The 27,778-nt window shown below is 48.7% G+C and overlaps 1 protein-coding gene across 1 annotated transcript; it reads right to left on the minus strand.

Moving 5' to 3' along the window:
- On the minus strand, positions 1 to 25,902 carry LOC133052906 (PAX-interacting protein 1-like). The gene is given in 20 exon segments (XM_061137717.1): positions 1 to 4; positions 1,846 to 1,985; positions 5,978 to 6,239; positions 11,165 to 11,265; positions 11,326 to 11,406; positions 11,491 to 11,625; positions 12,564 to 12,664; positions 14,350 to 14,518; positions 15,543 to 15,645; positions 16,971 to 17,041; positions 18,171 to 18,214; positions 19,382 to 19,566; positions 20,399 to 20,520; positions 21,270 to 21,407; positions 22,185 to 22,280; positions 24,201 to 24,295; positions 24,771 to 24,818; positions 24,821 to 25,190; positions 25,660 to 25,726; positions 25,865 to 25,902. Coding segments are annotated over 20 exon segments (2,370 nt in total).
- Between the last annotated feature and the right edge of the window lie 1,876 nt (positions 25,903 to 27,778).

A 27,778-nucleotide genomic window follows, 5' to 3' on the forward strand; every position in this document is an offset into this window, starting at 1 on the left:
TCATCTGTTTCAGAGACAGTGTGGAGAGGTTCACACTTTAGCGGTCACCTGGGGACAATCCAGAAATCCTTCCTTTCTGTCTCTGAACATAGGTTTGGACTAGCTTTATTTCTTTCTCTCTCTTTTTTCATATTTATTCTCTAGGGTCAAGGAATGGGAAGGAGGATTTACAAGTTCATAATATACTTTGAGTTGATGATATTATGGAAGAGTGGATGGATGGGTGAATACATAAGTGGATGGATGGATGGATGGATAGATGAATGGGTGGTGGGTGGGTGGATGGATGGATAGAGAGAAGGATGGACAATGGATGGGTCAGTGGGGTTGGATCAGTGGATGGGTGGATGATGGATTGGTCAGTGGATGGATGGATGCATGATGGGTGGGTGGATTTATGGATGGATGGGTGGGTGGATAGGTGAGTGGATGGGTGGGTGTGTGGGTGGATGGACGGATGGGTGGGTCAGTAGTATGTGGTCCATGCACACAGTGGTGTATGACTCACCATGAAAAGGAGTGAGGTTCTGACACACCTTACATTGTGGATGGAACTTGAACACATGATGATCAGTGACAGAAGCAGACACAGAAGGACACATTTTACTTGCCCATTTATAAGAGGTGTCCAGAACAGGCAAATTTACAAAGACAGAAGCAGATGAGTGGTGCCTGGGCTTGGAGGAGAGGCATCATGAATTATTATGTAAGGGGTACAGGAAGGAGAGCATCCAAGGGCCCCTCTGGGGATGGAGGAGGCCTGAAGATGTGGAAGCCTCATCCTTGTGGGGCCCCCACAGCCTTCCCCACGGGGAAGCACCTGGAACAGTTGAGAGACCAGGTCCACTTTCCATGACTGCTCCACACCCTCAAGAGAATTGCCGTGTGGGGGCCCCTCCTCCCAGGGTTGAGGTGGCCGACATAGAACCCTGCAACTGTCGAGAGGGTGAGAAAGAGTCTAAAGCTGACTTCCATAGAAAATAGCACTTCCTGTTTGTCTAACTGTCCATGTGCACTCCCAGCGGGCAGTGCCCATGGTCACAGAGTCAGGTCAGTTCCCAGTGTCCGCACGGCCAGAGGAGTGTTGGTGGAGAATGGATTGCGTTTGCACCTTGAGGAGGTGAGCAACCTTCTGTCTGGCAGGGACCCTCCCCTCCCAGGCCACGGTGTCTGGTGGCCACCCCCTAATGGCCTGGGCACAGCAGTGTCATTCTGGAAGTGCCCGCCTGCCTGGTCAGCACCGGCATCCCCGAGTCAAGATGCCCAGTCATGGCTGAGCTTTGCAGCACTTTTTGCAACCAAACTGGCTGGAGTCAAAGGTTCCTCACTTTAATTAGATATTTCCGGTACCACTTACTGAGTTGTTTTGGGGCCAGGTGGACACCTTAAACTTTGGGCCCTCCAGGCTCAAGTGCAGAAGGTGCTGCACAAACTCTGATGGAAAAGGTGGGTGGAAAGGTGAGGGGTCCCCAGGAGTAGGACAGAGTGGCTGAGAAAGCACAACCCCTCCCCAGGGTGGCTGGCATGTGTCCTCAAGGCAGGCTCTCGGAGGTTCACACACCTTCCGGGTTGAATGGGATAAAGTGGACAGAGAAGGGAAGGTGCTGGTGTGTGTATGTATGTGTGTGCAGTATGTGTGCATGTGTGTTTGCTGTATGTGCATGCATGTGTGTGTGTGGTGTGCATGTGTGTGTGCATGTGTGTTTGGTGTATCTGTGTACGTGTGTGTGTGTGTTCAGTGTGCCTGTGTGTGCCTGCATGGGTGCATGTTTGGCCCTGAGGCTTCCCACAAGCGGACCCATCTCGCAGCTGCATCCCCGCCGAGCCGAGCCTGCGGGGCCTCACCTGGGATGGAGAGGTGGTGCAGGGGCACATCCCAGAGCTGAGAACTCAGCGCTGACATCCAGTCCGCGTTCGCCTTGGTGGCACAGGAAGGAGCTGGGAGAGCTCACCTGCCAGCCCATCAGAGGTCGAGCCTGGGAGATCTGGGGGAGGAAATGGGGCTTTGCATAATTAAATCAGGACATGCAGAAGACCCAGTGATGGCGGCGTGGAGGCATGATTCTGACAAACGAGAAATGGCACACTTCTTTCCAAGAGAAAGGAGGATTGGGTGGTGGAGAGGGGAGGAGAGCTCTAGAGACAGCGAGACAAAGACACAGAGAGAAATGGACAGAGACATGAAGAGAGACAGAAGCAGAGCGAGGGGAGAGAGAGACACAGGAGGTGAAGTGAGGGTTTGAGGGGGAGCAAGGGAGGGAGGAGACAGGGACCAACAGACAGACCCCAGCAGCTCAAGTCTGTTCTCCCTGAGGCTAGAGCTGGCGTGTCCCTCCAGAGGGTGCCCCACCCTCACGCTGTGCACCAGCCCCCTCCACTTGGGGCTGAGAGGGGCCCAGTTGAGCCTGTGGGGTCTCCAGGTATGGTGGCTTCCATCCTAGGGGCGATGGAGCCCAGGCGCTAGGTCACACCCCCTTCACTCCCCAGAGGCACTCTCTCCATCTGGTGGGTGTTGCTGCAGTAAAAGTGACTGGACAGGCTCCCAGGATGAAGCACCCACCTGAGCAGCTAAGAAGCTGGGACTGCCTCCGGTCAGGGTCTGAGTGTCCCCTCTCTCCTGTTCTGGGTGGGTGTCCTGGTGGAGTGGTGACAGATGAGTAAAAACACTATGGAGACTTTACCCACGTGGGGCCAGGCGTGGCCATCCCATCATGAAGGAGATGATTTAAAACACAATCACCTGGAGACATGAACCATGACTTCTGAGTGGCGGCTGCGGACTTTTGTCCACCCACCCAGATCCTGATCTCACTCCCAAGCCTCTGTGCCTTGTCTTTCCACGTGGGAGAGGGGACAGAGCCCTCTTCATGGTGTTGAAGGTGATCTGAGGGTCCAGGAACCCCCTCCCTCACCCACCATGTCTTGGAAACAGCTTCTGCAAAGACCCCTCCCTATAGAGACTCAGATCCTCACTTCCCTGACCCAGCCACACAAACCAGTTCCTCCCCAGGATCATCAGTCGGGGCTGACCCTGTCGTTGCCAGGACCAGACAGAACATGGGCCTGTGACCCACTGGTTCTGCCTACCCAGCCCAGACTGCAGCCACTGTCCCTGCCTGGGCAGAAGCCTCCCCTCACAGCACCTCCTGAGTCAGGGCCTGTGGTCCATGTGCCATCAGGCCTGCTGTCATGGCAACCACACCCCTGGGCCTTTATGTTTGCGTTTACTGCTCTCCAGGGACAGGGGTTGTCCCTATTCTTAAGGTCCCCTCTCTATAGTAATAGTTCCCTTCTGTTGTCATAGTCCCCCCTCTGCAGTAATAGTCCACTTCTGTTATCATGGTCCCCCCTCTACAATAATATTCCTCTTCTGTTGCCATGGTCCCCACTCTACAGTAATACTCCCCTTCTATTGTCATACTGGCCCCTCCAGAGTAATAGTTCCCCTTCTATAGTAATAGCCCCCTATAATATCATAGTTGGAGAAAGGCATGGCAACCTACTCCAGTATTCTTGCCTGGAGAATCCCATGGCCAGAGGCGCTTGGCGGGTTCCGTGCGGTGAATCCATGGAGTCACAAAGAGTGAGACACAACTGAACGACCAACACTAATGTCATAGTTTTTATTTTTATTTTTTTTTACTTATGAGCAGCAACTTTATCTTTTGTGTGTGTGTCAACCTTGATTTCTTTTTTTTTTTTTTTATTAGTTGGAGGCTAATTACTTCACAACATTTTAGTGGGTTTTGTCATACATTGATATGAATCAGTCATAGTGTTTAGAGTAATAGCTCTCTATTCTCAAAATTTCACTTCTACAGTAACTGTGCTCCTCTACTGTCATAGTCCCCCCTCTGTAATAATAGTCCTCCTTAATTGTATTACTCCTCTTCTGTTGTCATTGCCCCCCCCCCCACAGTGATAGTACCACTTCTACAATATTAGCTCTTCTCTATGGTATAGTAACAGTTTCCCCTGTAGGGTAACAGTTCTCTATTAGAGAACTAATAGAGTAATAGTTCTCCTTTATTGTCATAGTCCTCCACCCCATACACTCATAGTCCTGTCTCTATTGTCATACTTCACTTTCTATTGTCATAGTCCCCCCTCTGCAGTAAAAACCTCTCCCTTACTGAAATAACCCCCCTCTAATGTCATAGTCCTACTATATAGTGATAGTCCCCCCTCTGTTGTCAAAGTTCCCCTTCTACAGTAGTACTGTCATAGTCCCCTCTCTGCAGTAATAGTCCTCCTTGATTGTAGTAGTACCCTTAAATGATAACAGTCTGCCTCTAATATCCCCCTTCTAGAGTAAAAGTCCTCCATTGCTATAATCTCCCTCTACAGTAAGAATCCCCGTCTACTGTCATGGTCCACTCCATATTGTAAGAAGTCTGTCTCTGTGGTAATAGTCTCTCATCTAATAATCTCCCTCTGTTGTCACTATTTCCCTTCCACAGTCAAAGTCCCCCTTCTACTGTAACAGTCCTGCCTCTATTGTCATAGTTTCCCCTCTACACTAATAGTCCCCTTCTGTTGTCCCTACTCTATGTTAATAGTCCCTTCTCTATCATAATAGTTCCCCCTCTATAGTAATAGTCTTCCTCAGTTTCAGTAGTCCCTTTCTATTGTAATAGTCCCTGTCTGCAGTTATAGACCCCCATTCATTATAATAGTCCCCTCTAAGGTAATCGTGCTCTCCTATTATAATAGTCCCTCTCTCTTTGTGGTAGCCCCCTCTTTTCAGTAACAGTCCCCACCCTACAATGATAGACCACCCTCTACTATAATAGTCTCACATATACTGGAATAATCCTCTCTCAACAGTGAGAGTCCTCCTCTATTGTAATAGCCACCCTAAATGGTAAGAGTCCTCCCTGCATAAATAGTTCTGCCTCTTCTGTAGTAGTCCCCCTCTACAGAATGGTCCCCTCTATTGTAATAGTTCCCTTGATTATGATAGTTCTCTGTGTTGTCATAGTCCCTCCCCTACTGTAACAGCGCCCACGGTATCAGAGTCGCCCTACTATAACTTTCCCACTCCACGGTAATAGTCCCCCACTACAGTAAGGGTCCTCCTTGATTATGAGTCCCCTCTCCACAGTAGGGCTTCCCTGGTGGCTCAGCTGGTAAAGAATCCGCCTGCATTGCGGGAGACCTGGGTTCAGTCCCTGGGTTGGGAAGATCTCCTGGAGAAGGGAAAGGTTACCCACTCCAGTATTCTGGTCTGGAGAATTCCATGGCCTGTATAGAGTCAGACACGACTGATCAACATTCACTTTCTCCACAGTAACATCCCCCCCGACATGGCCATAGCCCCACTCCTCTATCATATTAGTCCCCTCTCTACAGTAATATTGCCCCTTGTGCAAATTATGTCCTACCTCTGTGTAATCATCCCCTCTCGTGAGTAATAGACCCTCTCCCTGAAGAACTCATCCTCCTGTAATAGTCCCCTTTCCCCTTCACAATAACCCTTCAGAATAAGAGTCTCTTTTCTAATCTGAATAGTCAACGAGATGCAAGTAGAACACACAGCAAAACAGTATGTCAGAACCCCAAGCACAGCACAGTGGGGAGCACTTGTGGATGTGTGTGCCCCACCACATAGGGCTCCTTTGGTGTGTCTGTGTCACCATCCTGGAGACACCTGTGGCTATGTGTCTGTCTTCCCTTCAAAGACGAGACCTCCGCACAATACAGGTCACCTGCCCAGTGGGTGTCGTTTCCACAACTCTCCCCACAGCACAGGTCACCTGCCCACTCCTGAGCCCTACTGTCTCCACATACCTGGACTTCTGTTCCATCAGAATCTGGGTCATTGTGCAACAAATGCTTAATCTTCCCATTTGGACAGGCCTGTGACGGTGGTGGGTTCAATATGATGGGAGGAATAATGTCTGATGCCTGTGGACACCAGTCCTGTACTAGAAAGACACTGTCCCATCGCCCAGGTACGTGTTTGTGGGTCACCTACTCTCTGTTCCTCCAGGACCTCCTCCTGCTCCTGCACGGACACCTTCTCTTGCTCTTCTGCTGCCACCACTTCCACCTCCTCGATGATGACTTCCACCAGCCCCTGGAGCACTCGACGATCCCCACCACCTCTCCCTCCTCCAGGGGGAGGCTCCTCCTGCCTCCACAGCCTCCTCGCCTGCTGGGTCACCTGCTGCCTGCAACTTCCCCGACACCCCACCACGCAGGCAGGGCTCAGGGCCCTGGCACGCTGAATGCTCGGGCTAAACACGAAGACGAATCAGGGTCTCCATGAGTAGGAGGACCCTGGGACGGAGGATTCTGACAAAGATATTTGAGTCTGCCTGCCTCCGTAAGCATCGCCTGGGTCTCCCATTCTGTAAGCAGAGCTCCTCTGATTGAGACTAGGACGCATGACGTCCCCAAGCCCCCAGTCTCGGCCTGTCACCTCCTACCCGAATGACCTGAAGCCAGGCTCTGATCCAGGTGGAATGAGCTTGAGCTTCCCCACTGGGGAAAGGATAGGGTCCTGGCCTCTCCACGGATCTGCCTTCAGGCCTCATGATCTGATCCCCTCACAACCTCTGTGCCTCGTCACTTCCCACTCATGGCAGGACCTTTCCGCCTGGGATAGTGCTGCAGGAGATGGACACACAGGCCCTGGCCAGTGACGTGCTGGCCCCACGAGGGAGTTCCCATTGGGGCAAACTGGGCCCCGAGCCCTCCCAGGGGCCGCCGAGAATGCCAACCTCAGTCTCCCTGTCTGGGGTCACCCAGGGAGACCCCACCTCCTAATCCTCTTCCATCCCGCAGAGCTGTGGTCCAGTTGAGAACGTTCAGGCTGCAGGTGTCCAACCTGAGGCTGGGAGCTCCCCATCCGTTGTCAGAGAACCAGTGGACTTGAGAGGGAATACATGCCCTGTATCCTGGAGGAGGACCGGGGAGACAGGGAAGAAGATTCAGGTAGGAGGAGCATCTGCTCCCTCTCCCGCCCACCCACACCACCCTGGGAGCCAGGTCGAACCAGCAATGCCAGAGTGGTACTCCTTAATGATCACTGTGTTCCTGAAGGACGCGGTTGTCCCGAAAGGACAACATCAGCTTGCAGCGGGACTGGGGAGGACCCAGTTCCCGCACCTGCCAGGACCAACCAGGAGGATGGACAAGGTGAAGGTGCAATCTCTCAGGGTCCTTAGCTTGCCTGCCATGCAGGCATCAGCATCTTGTGTTTTTCCTTTCCAAATGGTCAAACCGAACGCCAGCACCCAGGTTATAGGAACCCCCTCCCCCACGTGCCTGCCTAGTGCCCCCACCCACCTGCCCTCAGGCTCCCTCGAGGCCCTTCAAGTCCATCACATTGTTCATCTTTGTTTACGTCTGCTGGGACCCCTTCCTCTGTGGGGGTGCAGGTAGGTGTCCCTGGTGTCCTTCAGGTGCTGTGTTCACACAGCCACCAGTGGAGATCTTGTGGAATCAGCACTTGTGCACCTGGACCTGCCACGGATGCAGGGAGCAGCTCAGGCCTGCCCCGGCCCCCATGTCCACCCAGAAATCCCACAACTGCTAGGCTCAACCTGTCCCAGCCACGGAGCCCCTGCTGTCCACTTGCATGTTTTGAATGTGCCACTTGGACAGAGCCAGAGGCAGTGGTAGAGATCAGCCCATGGCACAGCCACAGGAGGCTCATTTCAGCTGTTCCTCTGCGGGTGAGGGCCCTGCTGGTGCTGGAGTGCTCCCAGAGCTCGTGGAGCCAGTGCTGTGCTGGATGAGAGAGGTAGAGCCTAATGGGCGCCCCACTCTGCCCTTCACACACCCCTTAACTTCAGGTCTTTGCTTCTACAATGGCCTGAGTGTCTTCCATGCCACCCCAGTTGGCTCTCCTGGGATCTCTGCTCTGCCTGCTACGTGCTCCTCCGACTCTCTGAAGACCCCCTCTCTGTCCCAGCTGGTGTCCCCTTTGGAGAGGGCCTATCCATGGGGCCGGAACCTGTCCTCTCTCAGAGCTTCTTCCCAGGGTGCTGGGCCTGTCCTTCTCCCCTTTTTATCCCCCCTTTCATCCTACTGTGTTACATGGAGATCTTTCTAGTGCTCTTTGTTGCCTGAGATTTCCCACCAGGAGGTATTGTGAGAACTGTTCCATGTGCAGATGTATTTGTGGGAGGAGGTGAGTACCATGTCCTTCTGCCATCTGGATTCAAAGTCTCATACTTGTCTACACAGAGGAATGATATGATCCTGCTCTTGTTTTAATACCAAGTGTGCCGTCTTCAGTGGCATCCCTGTTTCTCCAACCCGTTTGCAAAGTAAGACGGTGGAGACCAGCCACACCAGCTCACTGTGCACTGGAAATATGCCTGGTGTGAAAGATGGGCTCAACCGTCAATCATAGTTAACATTAACTTTAAAAAAAGCCCTATACTTAAAATAACTTGGGTATGTAAATCTACTTTTTGAAGTGTAAGTGGTGTGAAATCTGAAATATTTTTAAAAATTTAAAATATATTACTTACTAATGAAATAGCACTTCGGATATGTGTAGAAACTAAAATCTAAGAGCTACTAGAAACTTTAAAATTACATATGTGGTCAACATTATACTTCTACTAAATCTTGAGTCAGACCAAACAACAGGACAAAAAAGACTTCCTTTCTTATGAGAAATAATTTTATAACCTAATCGACCTAACAAGTTGATTTACTTTATCTTTTTCTTAAATCTTCATGTGTAATTTCCTCTGATCCTCCAAGTCACTGTTCAGCAGCTATGCAGGCCTTGGAGTTTTTAAGGAGTATTTCTTGGCAGCTGTTGAAAAAACACTCACTGAAAGGTTAATCAAGTCAGTCAGACTTGCATGGTGCTTAAACAAACCCCTTTCTTCACTGAAGACTAAACAGATGCATACACTCTACCCAGAGGCTTTTATGCCATTATCATGTTCACTTTTCTTCAAGGGTATAAGAAGCAGGCCCATACTCTGAATACTGTGCAATCAACATTTTGTGTCAACACATGAAACTCCTCTTTACTTTCAGGACCTTACTGTTACTGAATCTATTCACATTAACATTCATTCCATTTGTGGTTCGTGAGAAGACAGTCAGTTCTATAGGTAGGCTTGTTTGCTTAGGTACAAAAATAGGAACTGAAAAGGACACACATTGTGAGATAGTCTGTTAAAGACACAAGTGCCAACGGGGTGTGTTGTAAAGAGCTTTCTAGATTGATGTTTCCAGGAGACCATCAGCGTGTCATCCCTGTGTGCCGAGAGACTTAACGGTGCCCACATGGTAAGAGACGGGTCACGGGAAAGTCACCACAGTCCAGGGCCTAGAGCACAGGTGAGGTCGCAGGTGTGGAGCCTCACTTCACAACTGTGACACTGAGTGGTGATTTGCAGGACTCACTCCATGTGGCTCCAGGTCAGAGCTGGGAGGACATCCCACGTAACCAAGTGATGCCGAAGCCTTACGGCAATGCTGACCACTCCTGTGACGTGGAAGTCCTATGGTGATTAATAAACTAAGTGATGCCGAAGCCTTACGGCAATGCTGACCACTCCTATGATGTGGAAGTCCTATGGTGATTAATAAACTAAGTGATGCCGAAGCCTTACGGCAATGCTGACCACTCCTGTGACGTGGAAGTCCTGTGGTGATTAATGCACGTGCTCCACCTAAACTGCATTCGGGAATTAAACTGCAGAGATTACATAACTGGAGAACAGACTGGAGCCAATTACAGCTCCCTTTAGGAAAACACCTCAGCAGTTGCCGTGGAGGCAAATTCAGTGTCTGAGGAGCACACTGATGGGCGGTGACATCGGGGCAGGGCTGAACCTCTGTGACAGCACTGGTCTTGAGCACACTAATACCTGTAGTATATTAAACACACTCGTATGTCAGTAGTCACTGGTAAGACGATGGTCTCCACTTATGTTTTTGTACCTACAACCCGACAGGAAGTGTATTAGAACCATATCTGGAACAAAAGCAGGAGAGATGTGGGTTTTTGTGGTATTAATGACTTTGGCTGGTCTGTGCCTGTGGTAATAACTGCTAATGTTCTGAGCATAGCTCTGCTCAGGAGTCTATGTCTCACCTGGATAGAAAATGGCTACCTTCCAGAAATTACTTCCACAGGAAAAAATTCTACTAGAAAATATTTTGCCTGGAAATTACTTAAAATGTGATCCAGCTTAATGAAAACCCTATAAACTATACAGGAAATATGTCACAATAAAGGATCACTCAATTCTAAGTAAAGTTCAAAAGTACATTAATTTAAAATGTGGGAAAAATTTCGATATAAAATAAAAGAGTATAAGAAAAATGTACAAAACGTTTCAAATCTTCAACATCCATAATTTAGAGATAGCAAGGTCTTTTTTGCATCATTTTATTTTCAGCTAAACTTCCATTAACAGTGTTGTGAAAACATTTAAAAACTTGACAAATGAATCATAAAACCAATGTGGGCTCTTAAAAGTCGTATAATACAAAATATGATTTATGTTTCTTCAGAATAAAATTACACATCTTAATAAGATGCAACATATTTAATATATTTGTCTTCCTGCATAAAAATGCTTGTCTCAAAGAAAGCAGCTGAAAAACAAGGGCATCTGAGGGAGCAGGGCCTAGGGCAAGCCCGCACTGCTCCTGGCACCAGCCCAGGTGCATCAGTTAAATTTATATGTAGGCGTGTTGAGGAAAACAAGTTCCCACAGCAGTGTGGACCAGTGTCAACACCCAACAAGGTCCCCGAGCTCAGATTAAGAGCCCCAGGTGCCCGAAGCCCCACTACAGAAAACCAGCCCCTCCCTTCTTCTGCAGGGCACATGCCAGGCCCTACAGCCCAGGCCACTGCCTGTGGCAGGACGACACGGCTGCTCTCAGGCTGCAGATGCGAGGAGAGGCCCAAGAGGTCACCCACAGATGGCTCAGGTAAGCGTTACATCAAGTCTTCCTTCCACAAGGAAAAGCAGTGCAGAACGGGCATTCAGATCTAAACATGTAGGGTGGGAAAGAGCCTGGAAAGATGTAAGAGCACCTACTCTAGAAGAACAGTCTATGAAATTAAATGGGCCTCTCAGGGATTCTATCACTAACCCTGGCCAATAGTGCCCTAACCTGTGGGCTCATGGAGCACACGCAGCTCTGACACTAAAGATGAGAGGGGCCCACCCACCGCCTTCTGAAAGGATATGACTCATAGTCCAGTGTCTGAGTGAGCACTGCAGTGAGAACAAACTCTACATTGTGAACATCTGCAAGGAACAAAGATAAAACCTGTCAAACAGACGCACCTGCCCACACCCATGCATGCCAACACACAGCAGAGAAATGAACATACCTATTTCCTCTGGCAAAATACTTTTGACACAAGTGAAGGTCATTTTCACAGGCTATTAAAATTATTTCTGACAAACTCTAAGGAAAAGAAAAGCAGATTCTTGGTTACTGAGCCTCATACAAGACATTGATGCATTCAACAGTGTTTCACTTCTTGTGCACCTTATCCTGTTTATGTTCCATGAGTTTCCTGATAGATGGTTTTTTAGACAACACTTCGCCTCCTGCACATTCCACAATTGCTTTCATGGTTGACAGACTTGGGCAGATCCCAGGAGTGATGTAAAAGTATTTCGCCTAAAAGTGAAAGTATGTGTACTGGTTTCAAACTGAATCTTCAGTGTGCATAATTTCTCATTCTACCCAAGAATTTTGACAAAATGACTAATTTTATGGAGCTACACGGTACTAGACCCCCCTAGTCCCCAACCTCAAGTGGGCCTGGTGGAACCCAGACATGGAATTTCAGAAATAAGCACTCTCATAAGCTAGGTGTGAACTATAATTATTAAAAAGTGGCTAGAACTTTAATTCCTGTAAGACATGAAGTATTCTGTGATAAGAGCAAGAATAAGAACATTTTTCACAATTTCTAAAGCTCAAATGGAGCACAAAATGATTTTGATGGTTAAAATTTTCTAACACCCTTACTCTTAAATGTACCAAAAGCACCATTTTGTTTTAAACTCCTCAAACGTTTAGAAAAACACAGACTATCTTAGGTAACGTACTCTTAACTCAGTACGGAAAATCTCTTTGGATTCCTAAGTTGGCTCCTTAAGAGCAAAACAAACAAACAAATAAAAAACCTGCCTCTATTAATCTAACTAAGCCACTGTTTGATACAAAAAAAATTTTCCAAACTGTTCTATCTTAGAAACATGTAAACACTGTAGTCTAGAATTATTAGACACATATTCAGTTAATATTTTCTCAAGAATGGTCTCTATTTTCCAGCTGAATATATGTTTTATGAGGATAGTATTAATGTAAGTTGGTAAAAGCAAAAATATAAATGTAAATCTCTTACATACTATTCATAGCATACTCTTTGAACCCGGGTTATTTGTAATGCATCTCTCTCCATATTGATTCTCTTAGACACGGAACACACCCTAGAGGAGGCCTGACTGCACAGGGGGAGTGGGGAGAGCCCAGCTCTCTGGGTGCAAGCCGCCCACTCCGTCATGGTTGCCCAGCTGCAGCAGCTGATCTGAGCTCCAGTCCAGGCGTACCTTGGAAAGCGGAGAAATGTGGGCCCTCCTCAAGGACTCCTCCAAACTGAAGGAGAAAAGCATTTCGGCCTCTGCATCTCGGAGACGGTAGTTCTGCTCATCTGAAAAGGAAGACAGTACAGCCTCAGAAAGTGCCTGGCACTGGGGTACACCGCATGTGACTGGCTCCAGGTGCCCCAGTGAGCCGTGTGCTGGCATCCACCTGTGAAACCTGTGAATGAGTAAGTCTCCCAGATTATATTTCATTTACTTTCCTCCCAAAAAACAGCCAGCCAGGCCAAAGACACTCTTCCTCCCTCCTGGATCAGTGTTTCTTAGCTTTTAGGAACAAATGTCCTGAAAGATGTCCATGGACCCTCCTCTCATCCCTGGGCAGCTCCCCACCTCCCCCTCAGCTGTAACTTCACACTGTTGGGGGGCCAGAGCACCCCAATCCAGACCCAGGTGAAGAGTGCCCATGTGGAGGGACAGACTGGGAACCAGGTTCATGGCCAGCTTGTGCTCACAAGGACCAGTGACTTCAGAACCACTGGACTCCAACTAAGAGTCGATTAGCCACATTTTACAGATGTACCAAAAACAAGTTCCTTTTATACACGTATAAGAACATCACTTTATAAAGAATGGTTTTACCATATTTTGAGGATCTAAGAATTTTAAAATAATACCCAATTTTTCAAAAAGTAAAGATCACAAAATGTTTTCATCTTCTTATGAATACCTCATTCAGAAAAGCATTTCATCATCATAACCAAACCAACAGTCCAGGGTCAGGCTGAGTCAGACGACAGGCTGTAGGGCTGACAGGCCACATGCTGGGTATGTCACTTGCCCTTCTCTTTTTTAACAACACCTTAAAAATGAGAAAACCATTCTCAGCTCAGAGAGCATAGTTGCTGACTCCATCAGGTCACTCAGGAGACACTGAGATTTAACAGCTGCTAGAAATGCAAGTCCATCAGCCACCAGCAGAAAAAGAAGGCACTACACTAGATGAAAGAAGAGAAGAATGTCTAAAAAATGAAGTTAAGAAATGAACAAAGAAGTATTGTCATGCATGAAGTTACATACTTGAATGAAGTGATGTATCTGAAATGCTAGTTTCTACAGCAGAATGAAGGTTGCTGTGCCTGCTGAAGAGCTGTGAGGGAGGACAGGAAGCAGTCTGTGTTTAAGGTGAGAGATGACACTGAAATGAATACAGTAGCTACAACAACCCTGGGTTTCTAAGAGGAGAAGCTGAGTTACATTAACTTGGTAGGAGTTGTGGCAAGAGTCAAACTTTCCAGAGCAGTGTAAAGGGCATGTGTATTCCAGAAAGAAATAACCTATACAATTGGTGTCTCAAACTATATAGATATAAATACAAAATGTCAAAATACTCCTCCCCCATGATAGGAAGCATCCAGTCTTAAAGCTGTCAGAGCCCAGGCGGGGGCGGTGTGCAGCAGGGGTGGGAAGGCAGGGGTGGCCGACGGGGGCTGACTACATGGGACTCCTCCAGGAATGTGTCATCCTGTATGTATGTATCCTCAAGGAAACAAGGCAGGGCTACAGAGCTCTTCCCCAATACTTCCGGAATTACCACAACCTTCTTATTTCACAGTAAAATGCACAGACATCAAATGCCTCACTGGGACATGAAATAATTTGTTATTTATCCATTTAAATTCACAGAGTTAAAAAATGAACTTGATGTGTGCTGGGATGAAAATGGAGATAAATTTGAAGGCAAAAACCCTCCTAACTGGGCATCCAGTGCACAGGGTGCGTCTTGGCCACTTACCGATGAACTTCTGGCACTTGAAGCACTCCTCCAGCCACTCTGGGGTGACGATGTGCTTCACCACGGAAACGGCCATTAGGAACTTGACGGTCCGCTTCACCTTGCTGGCGATGAGGTGGGTGCACTTCTGTGCAGACTCAGCAACCTCCCCACCCAGGATGTGGAGTTTCTGGGGGCCGGGAACACAGAGCAGAGGTGAGACCATCTGGTCTGCAGAGCCGCCTGCCCGCCCTCAGCCCGGGACTTGTCTAGACCATGAATAGGGCTCTCAGCCGCACAAAATGGTGAAAGCAGTGAAGCCAGACCTACGCCACCATGTGAGCAAAGTGGAAACCGGAAGTGACAATATACATTTCCCTAATCCGTGCCACACAAGTCAAGATTAAAGCAGGACCTCCACTGGACACCAGGAGGACACCCCTTTGAAGAAGTAGAAAGCTCTGAGAACAAGGCAGCTCGCTATACAAGGAGTGAACCTCCCAGGCTGTCTACGCTGAAGTGAGTATTGATAAGGCACGTTAAGACGAAGTCTCTAAGAAATGATGACATAAAAATCGACTTAAGACATAGACATGTAAAAGATGATCTCTTTATACCCAATTTTAAAAGTAAAAAATAATTTATAGTAGCATTTATAATTATTTCTTTTCCTTAAAAAAATAAAGGGAAATGTTTGAATCCCTGTGACACAGGTCAACTATATTTTAACCATCCCCTCCCCAGACACAAGCCCACAATCCCTCCTGGTGTTACTTCCAGAAGTGCGTTTAATGTAAATAAATACAAATACACCTGTGATCCCTGGGCCCGCCCCACCAGAGAGAACAAGTCTTGAGAAGATGGTGGGTTCATTCAGGAAACGTGAAGGGGCAGAGCTACTCTCGTAAGCTAATGTCCTTATGAAAATGTTTTTTGTGCAGCTTTGCTAATGTTTGATTACAAGACTGCTTTTGGTCTCCTCACCTGAGTCATCCTAACAAGAAAGAACGCATCTAAGGAGGAAGTAGCAGCAAGAATGAGGCGGGAAAGCAATGATGTAATGATGATGCAGTTTATAAATAAACATGATGAACAACGTTACAACATGATATTCCTGATTACATGTTAACCTAATAAAACTGCTATCCTAAAGCAAGTATAAACAGAAAGGAACATTCATTAAAATCTTTATGCAAAATAGAAGGAAATTTCACCTTTATGTACTCTTGAACTTGAACAGACTCAAATCCAGTGAAAAGCACAAAAGGGGTCAGTTCCGGTGGTAACTTCTTGGAGGGAGGTGGAATATCTTCGATTCTATGAAACACACATAGAAAAGAACGGCTATTACTTCCCTAATATGTTCTTTACCAAATAAGGTATTTTAATTTTAACAGCATTAAGAAGCTCTGAGAGCTTTACCCGTGTGTGGTTTTCTGTTCTTAAAGGGGAAGTGCAGTGACTCACCTGCTTTTTCTTTCCCACCATTTATACAAAGTCACCCCAAAGGACTCTCACCTGGCACCCCTAGGGGAAGGGCTGATAAGGCACCACCCCCCACCCCCCAGCCTGCACTGTCCCTGGGGGTCTGTGAGGGTGGAAGGGAGGGCTTCCAGGGCCCTCTGTGGTCCCCAGTCCCCCACCGTATCCCACAGGCCCCATCTCACCCCAGAAGCTCTGACGCAGAGCAAAGCTGGTCGACTCAAGCACACACTCTATATTAAACTTCTTTGCTTAAATTTGTTGAAGCCCTATTTTTAGCTTATATTTGAGACAGTCTATGAAATAAAAAAAATCTGTAGTGTTTTAATGGTGTATATAATCACATAATTAGGCTTTTGCTAAAGAATCCAACAATCCCCGGATTGGGTGGCTGTGGGGACTGGAAGGAGGGGACTGAGGAGCAGGGAAGAGACAAAGACCCTCACTCAATGCAGCTCAGAGGGTCTCTTGGCTCTAGTTAAATCACCGGCTTACCTCCACCAGGTGAGACCAGAACAAGTCTGACAACACCCCCGCCCCATCCCCACAGAGGGGGCTCCATCCCCCATCCTGAACTGGGTCAGGGGTCGGACGTGGGCTCCCGGGCACACACTGAGGATGCCTAGAGCCGGATTCCAGTCCCCCTGCCCCCGTCCCACCACAGCAGCTCGTTTCACACAATGGGGGTTCTGGCAAGATAGAAAAAAGATAAAACAGAAGATTGGACTTTTTTTTAATAAGAAAGGAAAAGACACTGGCTATTCCCCGTTTACCTCCAGTGATGAAACGAGATATGTCATGATACAGCTTCAATGCAAGCAGCGATCCTGGTGGTTTAGTCTCTCAGTCATGCCCACCTCTTTGTGACCCCATGGACTGTAGCCCGCCCGACTCCTCTGTCCATAAGGATTCTCCGGGCAAGAATACTGGAGTGAGTAGCCATGCCTTCTTCCAGGGGATCTTCCCGAACCAGGGACTGAACCCATGTCTCATGTCATCTGAATTAGCAGGCGGGTTCCTTACCACTAGTGTCACCTGGAAAGCCGTTCCAAGTGAAAATCTTAGGAATTTCCCCAACTGCCACCATTTCCTAGAACAGACTGTAAAAGATCATCAACCATTAAAACAAACAAACAAAAAAACAAGGTGATTCTTCCTACCTGGCACTTTTGGAAGAAGGCTGGATATTAGTTACTTCATTCTGCTTTGGTTTGGGAGGTAGTCTTACACCCTGTAATTAACAGATGATTTACCTTAGTCAACCACCCCAGTAACACAGCAGCTTCTGAGTGCTTTCTACCCATCTCACCACACACAAGAAACACTCCCCAAGGAACAACTGGCAGAGACCACGGGCACATGCAACTGTCCAGGGAGGCCCTGGCGCTGGCCACCCTCTCTATTCACCAGACCCAACAGTTCTTAAGATGTCTTCACTCCTCTCCTAGCACTTGTGATAGATTTAATCCTCAACCTTGAACTTTTCAAAATACTTTTTACTTCAAATACTTTGTGTCTCAATGGAATCTGGAAAACACAATGATTGCAATTACACCCCTCCAGAAAGACAGAGGTTCCCCTATGAGGGTGCAGGACGGTCGGGTCACAGGACACTGGAGGGGAAGGCAGGCCTCTGACGGCCACTCTGTGTCCCGGGCACAGCGCCCATGCTCCTAAAACCAGCTGGAGGCCCTGACGTGCAGAGATGTGGAGCCCGTTGGGGAGCCAGTGCCCCTAGAGGCCCCCACAGCCAGCCTCGCACTGTGGCTGCTGCCCCCTCACCCCTTCCTTGCCTCTAACCCAGTCTTTCTTACACAAGCACACACATTTATGTTCTACTATGGGGAGCAACCACCTCTCCATCTGAGATGAGGGTGGAGATGACCCTCCCCCCCAAGTGAAAGGCAGCCCTACCAGAGCTGCCTACCAACCAACCCCTGGCACTCCAGTGCAGAACAGCCCATCCTGACGGCAGCCCATCAGAGACCCCAGCCAGTGGCCTGGAAGTCCACTGCCACAGTGAAGCGCTGCGGTCAGGGCTGACACTCTGGCGCCCCAGTTCCCACCTCCTGAACACCACGGAAACACACGGTCTCCCTGTATTCTGCTTTGCGGTTCTGTAAGCACTCACGTAGCTCTCTGAAGAAGTCATGCAGCTAACGTGTGTCACGTGAATGAGTAACTCCCAATATCATCAACGGAGAGGATAAAGACACAGGGTGCACTGAACAGCTTATGACAGGCAAGAAGATTCAGCTCTCATTGGTCATGATGGCCAATTACTAACAGAATTAGTTACAGATACAAACATATCCCTACTTCTTTGTAACACAGTAAGTAAGGTGACTAACTTGACATACTATCAACAACTCTGCTGACACTTTCAACAGAACTCTCCAAGCATCTGAAGAGAGAAACAGGTTACTTTTCAGAAACAACATGTACATAAAGGAGCCCTTATCAATATAAAAGCCCTTTCAGGACACACACACACTATTATAAAACAGGTTAACAATAAGGACCTGCCATATAGCACAGGGAACTCTACTCCATACTCTGTAATAGCTACGTGGGAAAAGAATATTTAAAAAAAGTAGACATATGTACAAGTATGACTGATTCAGTTTGCTGCACACCTGAAACTAGCACCACATTATAAACCAACCGTATCCCAATAAAGAAATTAAAATGGAAGTGTATCAATAATAGCAGAAATGAGGAGCCTCTCCAGGTGTGGGTCATCCTGGACACGCAGTGGCTCGGGTGATGGCCTCCAACAAGGGGACCGTAAGGACTATTCCTGAGTTTACAGGGAAGCCTGACGGGGGCCAAGTGTTCCGTATGAGACAAAGCTGAGCAAACCAGCAGCCTGTGGCCCAGTGCAGGCACTGCCCACCCGCATGTGCTGAACCCCAGACACTTCCGGGAGCCCCGTGGTCTGGCGTCGTAGAAACTGACTGTGAGGAGCACAGCACGTGGGGGCGGTGGCCCAGCTGGGCCCTCAAGGACACGTGTCCACCGAGGAAGGGCCTGGCGTCTGCACCACGGCTTCAGAGTGGACGTCATAGCCAGGTCTGTCCCAGGGAAGCAGGCTGGCTGTGGCTCAAAACCAGAAAGGGATTTCTTGCAACTGAGACCTTTAGGACCAGAACTGGACAGGCTCCTTCATGGAAGCACATGTTAAAGCAGCGTTCGAGCGACCACTTCCTGGAGTGACGCTCAGGTGGGTAAATGGTGTTAAGCACCATCTGGTGTACAGTCAGGGCAGTGGGCCTTCCTCGGGATCTGTGCAGCAGAAATTGGGGGTGGGGGGTGCCGTTTCTCAAAGAGCAAGTTAAATGAGAGCTGGCTTGAAAGACAAGATCAAAAGGCTTTCTAGTGTTCCTTCCACTTCTGAGAGTCCATTAAAAAAAGCAAACAAAAATACAAGCCAACAAAACTTCTGGGCTCAGTGCAGTGGGAGACAGCATGGAGAGGAAACAGGAGAGGAGATAAAAAACCGACGTGACCCTGAAGCCAAGAGCAGTGTCTGGAGCTCCAGCCCACAGCCACAGGGAGTTGGCCTGCTTACCCAGAAGGTTCACCATCAGGTGTGGGGTCGGGGCGAAGGGGTCTTGCAGGCCAAAGGCGGTGTAGCAGCCATACTGTGTCTGCTGCAGGGCCTCGAAGTTTCCCAGCAGGATGTCCCCCAGCCACTTGACATTCATGCGCGGGATCTGCCACTCTTTGGCTTTCTCGTACGTTAAACCAGTTGGTCTTTTATGGTTGGGGTCGGGGGGAGAGAAAACACATTCATTAGAGTTACCGGTGTTCAAATTTTTACTTCTGTTAACACAAACCAGCCCACACTTGCTCACACTGGACATGGCAGGGACGGTTCTGCAGAGCTGATCGGGCTGTAAGGAGGTGTCCATGTGATCATGAGGTCATCGCCCACCCTGCTTTCACCTCACCACTGTCACCTAATTTGACTGCAGCCTCCTTAATCATATGATTTCATTCTTCTGCTAACATTACGACAAATATCACTGCCATTCTTTCAACAGACACTGACGTCCACCATGGAACTCTGACAGACTGAGAGATCCAGAATGGCCCTGTGCAGGCCGAGACAGAACCTCAGCTGACTGAGGGACTCTCAGAGGCCCTGTGCAGGCAGAGATGGAACCCTGGCTGACTGAGGGACCCGGAGCGGCCCTGTGTGGGCCGAGACAGAACCCTGACTGACTGAGGGACCCGGAGCGGCCCTGTGCAGGCCAAGACAGAATCCTGGCTGACTGAGGGACCCTGAGAGGCCCCATGTGGGCCGAGACAGAACCCCGACTGACTGAGGGACCCTTAGAGGCCCTGTGCGGACAGAGATGGAACCCTGGCTGACTGAGGGACCCAGAGCGGCCCTGTGGAGGCCAAGACAGAACCCTGGCTGACTGAGGGACCCCGAGAGGTCCCATGTGGGCCGAGACAGAACCCCGACTGACTGAAGGACACTTAGAGGCCCTGTGTGGGCAGAGATGGAACCCTGGCTGACTGAGGGACCCAGAGTGGTGCCAAGCAGGCTGAGGGCAGACGTGGCGGTGGCTGCGTTTACTCTCTGCAGATGAGGATGGTGTTGCTGTGGCACAGGTAGCCCGTGTACTTGGCACCTGCCAGGTACACCATTTGCTTCAGGTCGTCCCTGTCGCTGTCGACGAACCCAGTCATGGAGATAATCTGGGGGGGAAAGGTCCAGTAAGGTCAAGATGTAATGATGGTTTAACCCAGTTAGTATGACTCTTTCTTCTCCCTGTTGGTTGTGCTACAGACACACGTGTTTCCATTCCTCCTCCGGCATTGAGGGGCACTTGGCGACATCACCTCTGAGAATGCTGTCACTGCTGACAATGCTGCACATGAGACAGCAACGGGGGATGGAAAGCAAACATACCAAATGGAGAATGCCTTCCTGTGTTAGCATGACACTGTTCCGATCATGTTAATGAAGTTACTTTACTAAGCCTATGAATATTGGTCAGTTCTTCTTTCTGATCCCGGTTTTGGGCTCATCTGACAGGGAGAACCGACAGGAGATGATGTCTGCCCAGCTGTGGCCACTTCTGGTGTCAGACGCTTAATTGTAAAGTGACAGATGCTTAATTGTAAAGTGAAAGTGAAGTTGATCAGTCATGTCTGACTCTGCGACCCTATGAACTGTAGCCCTCCAGGCTCCTCTGTCCATGGGATCTTCCAGAAAAGGATACTGCAGTGGGTTGCCATTTCCTTTTCCAGTGGATCTTCCCGACCCAGGGATTGAACCCAGGTCTCCTGCATTGCAGGCAGGAGCCACCAGGGCGTAGGCATTTATTAAACAGTGTCAAAGACTTGGGGGAACCTGTTAAATGTCAGGAAGCTGTGACTGTTACAGGGGGACAGAGAAGGAAACAAGATGCTGATTCTGTTCAGGGAGGCAGGGAGAGCCTTACATGCTGGGAGCATGGCTTGTCCCCCAGCGGGAAGGCCAGTGGAAAGTGCAGTGCCCGATGGGGTGGCACCAGCTTCTTCTTCTTCAGGACCATGTTCAGCCAGTGCGCCGTGATGCACCTCTTCCTCTCCTTTATCGCCTGCAAACACAACAATACGGGCCGGTTGTTGGGGGCTTTACTGCATGTGACATACAGAACTGTGTAACTACAAGGTCATTTTTACTGGAAGTCCAATAAATATAGGAATTTCAGGAGCTTAGCACTCAATTTACTAAGTTAATAAACTACCACAGTGTCACAGGTTAACTTGAATACAACCTGAAACACAGGAACAAGAGCCGACCACGGGGTGGAGAGCTGACAGCTCAGGAAATGACTTTAATCATGGAAAGAGATGACACTCCCGATCATCAGAATTCAAATTGCCCCGTGAGAACACGGCGAGTTACAAAAACATAACTGCCCCTGAAGTTAACCGTGGGATGACCCCTACGTGCTCTTCACCAGGCATTTCTCAGAGGCCATGTACCACATACACACTAACGGCAGTCAGTCTATGAACAAGAACCCATCAGAGAAGAACAGAAATGAGCCCTGAGGGGATGAGGGCAGGCCGCACCGAGGGTGGGGCTGCTGGTCAGCAGCTCCGAGCGACCCTGCTCCCACCGCTCCATGTTCGGGTGGCTCTGCCGGGGCAGACGGTGTCCACCTCCCCCTCATTAAGAACTTGCCTTTCCTCCCCAGTCCTCACAGACAGAGAAGCCAGGGGCCACAGAGGTGTCCACACGCCAAAGGTGGATGGAAACCAGTGAGAAGTGGTTTCCTGTCTTCAGAGGTGGGAGAAAGACCTTTCCAAGCAATGACCGTCCCAGCATCTCTCAGAGCTCCCCAGTCCCAGAAGAGCTGAGCCCTCACCTGTGTGAACAGCCCTCTGACCTGACTCTCGCAGAGCAGGTGGGTGCAGCGGCTCGAGAACGTGGGGTCCACAGCTCCTCCATGTGTCTGAATGATCTGCACACACATGAGACCCATGGTCAGTCAGCTCCCACGCCCAGGGAAGAGGGACTTGTGATCTCCAGTCAGACAGCAGTTCACGAGACCCACCATGTATGTACACAGTGTATTTCCCAAAGTGTGAATGAACTATCAGTTATATCTATGGGCTTTCCCACCCAGCACTACACAGCAAAAATGAACTCTAAGCCCCGTTTCATCTGAACTTCTGGAAGAAGAGTGGGATGCTCTCTTTCTAAGACGGGGTGCTGTGGACGTTTTAGATAAACCAGCTGATCTGAGCTGTGGGGCGTCCCACATCTCAGGGGGCTGGCTGAACCCCGACCCCCACCCCAGGTGCCATGAGCACTTCCCCTGCTGGGACAGCGAGAAAGGTGTCAGACATCGCCAACTGGTCCCTGGGGCCAGAAGCACTGCCTTTAAGAAACTTTATTCTAAAAAGAAAAAAGAAAGCAAAGCAAGATGAAGTTAAATTCAGTTTCTGAATTTCTGAATTTTTTGATACTGTCCTGTATCCCAACTGCAGTGGTTACATGGTCGTGTGGCACTGAGGGGAACACCGTTACCAAAAGGGTGAGAACTTCTTGGGTTGGCATAAAAGTTCCTTTGATTTTTTTTAACTAAAAGACATATTTTTTATCTGCCCCAAGAACTTTACTGAACAAGGTATTCACTGTTTTGTTCCACTACCGTCTGCCATTTTTCAGGCAACTTCATAATTCCATTTTCCCAAGACTTTTTATCTTTCTGAGCAAAGAACTGTTCCAGGTGCCTTTTACAGTCTTCCAGACAATTAATTTTTTTTTCCAGTAAGGGAATTTTGTAAAGACCAAAGTAAATGGAAATTCAAAGTTGCCATGTTTGGTGAATATGGTGGATGAATCAGAACTTTCCAGACAAGCTTTAACAGTTTTTGCCTGGTCATCAAACATCAACAAAACATGCGGTCTTGAGTTATCTTGATGGAAGAGTGTGAGTTTTCTGTTGGTTAATTCCGGGTGCTTTTCATCGAGGGCTGCTTTCAGATGGTCTAATCAGGAGGAGTACTTGTTGGAATTAATCATTTGGTTTTCCAGAAGGAGCTCACAACAGAGGACTTCCTTCCATTCCCTCCATATACACAATACCACCTTCTTTGGTGTGGTTGGTGGTAGTTCATTTCACTTATCCCAAATCTCTTCTGTTCATTATTTTACAGTATCTTTTCATAGCTGGTCTCAATTTGTTTTAAAAACAAAACGTTTTTTGTTATGTTTCAGTAGAGAACTACATGTGGAAAAATAGTCAGGAAGGCTTTTTTTGCTTCTCTTTTGTAAAACCCAAACATCAAAGTAATGAACACAGCCAAGCTGGTACAATTCATTCTCAGTGCCGGATTTGGATGTTCTGAGTATGTCAGCTATCTCACATGTGGTATAATGTTGACTGTTCTCAGCTAACATCTCAATTTGATCGCTATCAACTTCAACGGGTCTACCCAGCTGAGGGGCATCGTCCAGCAAGACACCTCCAGCAGGAAGCTTTGCAAAGCACTTCTGGCACATTTGATCAGTCACAGCACCTTCTCCATACACTGGACAAAGCTCTCTTTTTTTTCTTTTCAGTTGTGTTTTTACCTTTCTTTAGTTAATTAAGCATAATATGCCTGAAATATTCCTTTGTTTCTTTCATCTTCAATATTAAAATGGCTACATAGAAATTCACCAATTTTGATAACTGTTTAAAAGAATGCACACTGATAAGACAGCTGTCACAGAACAATCTAATAAAATTGTTTTGCCTGAAGTTAAAGTCAATTAAGTGCTATCAAAGCCATCTTACAGTAAAAACAAATGAGCTTCTTGGCCCACCCAGTGGTTATAGGCGTAGGTACACGTGTATGTGTGTGTGCAGGTACATGTATCTCAGTGACCTCACCCTTTTCCAGGTGGTCAGCAGCTGCTTGTCAGACACCTGCGCTGGATAATCCACGATTGCAAATACACATCCCAGGAAGAAGCCTTCTTCTGGGACTAGAACAGAATTATACAAGGAAAATGAATTAGAACCCCCATTTTGTGAATGTGTGCACAAAACATGAAAAAGTTCAGAGTTGGATGTGAATTTATGAAGTTAGTCATGCTTTCCCATGATGTCTCCACCAGTAGTCTGAGGACCTCTGCACAAGGTCCTACAAATACAGCTGCTACAAATGGAGCTACTCAATCACCAATATTACATAATTCAAAACTGGGAACCACCAGAGTTTATGTCTGGGTCCCGAGTGCTCTGAGTGATCCTTGAGACAGCCCACCATTCCAAGGACACCGGTGTTCACTTCAGGATAGGGACGGAGGCCCAAACCACTGAAGAAACCTAACAATTCCTAACTATAGCTCCTATTTTCTAAGTATTACCCTGACATGAATCCTTAGCCTGCCCTCAAACGCTCTCAGAGAAGGTACAAGGGTTTCAGGAGAGGGAAAGACAGAGATGCATATTACTAACTCTCCACTGCTGGGTCATGTCCAAACAGCGGGGGCTGAGCCTGCGCCTGGGCGGCGGGGTCTTCAGGGCCTGGGCAGTCTGGCCTGGTGGCTGTACCGTCAGCGTCAACTGCATCTGCTGCTGCAAGCGGGCGAGCTGCTGCTGCAGGGGTGGCTGGGGCTGCTGGGGGAACTGGTGCAGGTGGGCCTGTGGTGGCTGGAATGGGTACAGTGGGGGTGGAGAGTAGGGCTGCTGCAGCAGGTGCCACTGCTGGAACTGCAGGAGCTGCTGGGGTGGCAGGTGCAGGATGGGGAGCTGGGCTGGGGCTGGCTCCAGGGCCACCTTCGCCTTGCTGAGCAGCACCATGCTCAAGGGGCCCTGCTGGCCTTGGTTCACCTGCTGCTCCAGCGTCTTCATCGGCACCGAGAGGGACTGCAGGACCTGGAAGCAGAGATCAGGCAAGGTCGTGTCAATAGCTGTGCCCTCAACTCACAGGCCCCTCAGAGAGCACAGCAGCACACCCTCCATGCCGTGGGCTAACTCTCAACAGCAGGAGGTTTCAGGCACACCCACGGTCCCCCCATGTGCATACACACTGCCAGCTCACTGAAGTGAACATACTCACACTTGAGACCTCTTCACCAAAACGTGAAACGGAGTAAGTAAGTAAAATGGAAGAGGCTACTGAATGGACATGGGCAGATATACACCCTGGAGTGGCTGACTCGCTCCAGAGCAGAAGGACTGGAGTGGGAGATGTATGCTGTTCTGTCCCGCTGACCCCCACAGTCCTGCTGTAAGCCCAACGCCCCGCCATGCCCCGCCTTACCCGGGCCATATAGCCTGCCCAAGCGTCCCGCCCACAGCTGCTGTTTCCCAACAAAGGGTCCAGAGGACGCCAAGACCCCACCTGCATGAAGGCACAGGACTCTGCAATGGTGGACGGCAGCCGCCAGCCATCCCCGTCTGCGGCCGCCCTGCTCCGCCACACACACAAGGGACAGGAGAGACCCAGCCCCAGGGCTGTGCATGCAGGTAGCCTTCCCCAGGTCAGAGGCCCGTGAACAGCTGTCCATTCCCTGTCCTCAGGGTGAGGTGGGGCCCTGCACACACACTGGACAGAAGACCACATGCTGGAGCTCACGTAGGCCATGGTCAAGAGTATGCGAACCAAGAACTTCCAGATGTTCAAGATGAAGGCAGAGGAAGCAGACATCAAATTGCCAACATCCACTGGATCACAGAAAAAGCAAAAGAATTCCAGAAAAAACATCTACTTCTACTTTACTGACTACGCCAAAGATTCTGACTGTGTGGATCACAACAAACTGTGGAAAATTCTTAAAGGGATGGGAATACCAGACCACTGTACATGCCTCCTGAGAAATCTGTATGCAGGTCAAGAAGCAACAGTTAGAACTGGACATGGAAAAATGGATTGGTTCAAAATTGGGAAAGGAGTATGTCAAGGCCACAAATTGTCACACTGCTTATTTAACTTATATGCAGAGTACATTATGTGAAATGCTGGGCAGGATGACTCAAAAGGTGGAATCAAAATTGCTGGGAAAATATCAATAACCTTAGATATGCAGATGGACACCACTCTTATGGCAGAAAGCAAAGATCTAAAGAGCCTCTTGATGAAAGTGAAACAGGAGAGTGAAAAAGTTGACTTTAAACTCAACATTCAAAAAACTGAGATCATGGCATACGATCCCATCACTTCATGGCAAATAGATGGGGAAACAACAGAAGCAGTGAGAGACTATTTTCTCGGGCTCCAAAATCATTGCAGATGGTGACTGCAGCCATGAAATTAAAATATGCTTACTCCTTGGAAGAAAAGCTATAACTAACATAGACAGCATATTAAAAAGCAGAGACATTCTTTTACAGACAAAGATCTGTAAAGTCAAAGCTATGATTTTTCCAGTAGTCATGTATGGATGGGCAAGTTGGACTATAAAGCAAGCTAAGCATTGAAGAATTGTTGCTTTTGTACTGTGGTGTTGGAGAAGACTCTTGAGAGTCCCTCGGGCTGTAAGGAGATCCATCTAGTCCATCCTATAGGAAATCAGTCCTGAATATTCATTGGAAGGACTGATGTTGAAACTGAAACTTCAATACTTTGGCCACCTGATACAAATAAGTGACTCATCTGAAAAGACCCTGATACTGGAAAGACTGAAGGCAGGAGCAGTAGGGGCTGACAGAGAATGAGATGGTTGGATGGCATCACAGACTCAATGGACAGGACATGAGTTTGAGTAAACTCCGGGAGCTGGTGATGGACAGGGAGTCCTTGGCGTGCTGCAGTCCATGGGGTCGCAAAGAGTAGGACATGACTGAGCGACTGAAATGAACTGAACTCATCTCCCTCCCCACAATACAACTGAATAAGCAAGCCTAAATAAGTGACCCCTTTGCCACCTTGTGTCAAGGTGGAAATTAGACACTGAATAGACTTGCAAACAGAGGAAGCCAAAATAAACAAAGAGGGAACAGCTCTGGAAGTGACAGGTGCAACAGATTAAAACCCTGCAGTTAGCACTGACTACCCAGAAGTGTGGCCATGAGGAGCTACCCCTCGCCCAAAGTCAGGGGTAGCGACCAAGAGCACCAGGCTGTGACAGCGCAGGAGCAGCAGCTGAGAGGAGCTTCCCCATGCCCGAGGTCAGGGGCAGGGGTCGACAAGAGATACCACACGCCCGAGGTCAGGGGCGGCGGCAAAGAGGAACTACCCCACCCCGGAGGTCAGGGGCCCCGCCCGAGAGGAGCTACCTGACCTCCAAGGAGCGGCTGCTGCGGCGGGTGCAGGAGGGCCGAGAGGAGCTACTCCACGTTCAAGGTCAGGAGGGGCAGCCTTGTGAAGATATCCCTCCTCCAATGTAAGGAGGAGTGGCTGTGCTTTGCTGGAGCAGCCGTGAAGAGATACCTCACGTCCAAGGTAAGAGAAACCCAAGTAAGACGTTAGGTGTTGTGAGAGGGCATCAGAGGGCAGACACACTAAAACCAAAGTCACAGAA

Source organism: Dama dama, chromosome X (genome assembly GCF_033118175.1).
Source record: "Dama dama isolate Ldn47 chromosome X, ASM3311817v1, whole genome shotgun sequence".
NCBI lineage: Eukaryota > Metazoa > Chordata > Mammalia > Artiodactyla > Cervidae > Dama > Dama dama.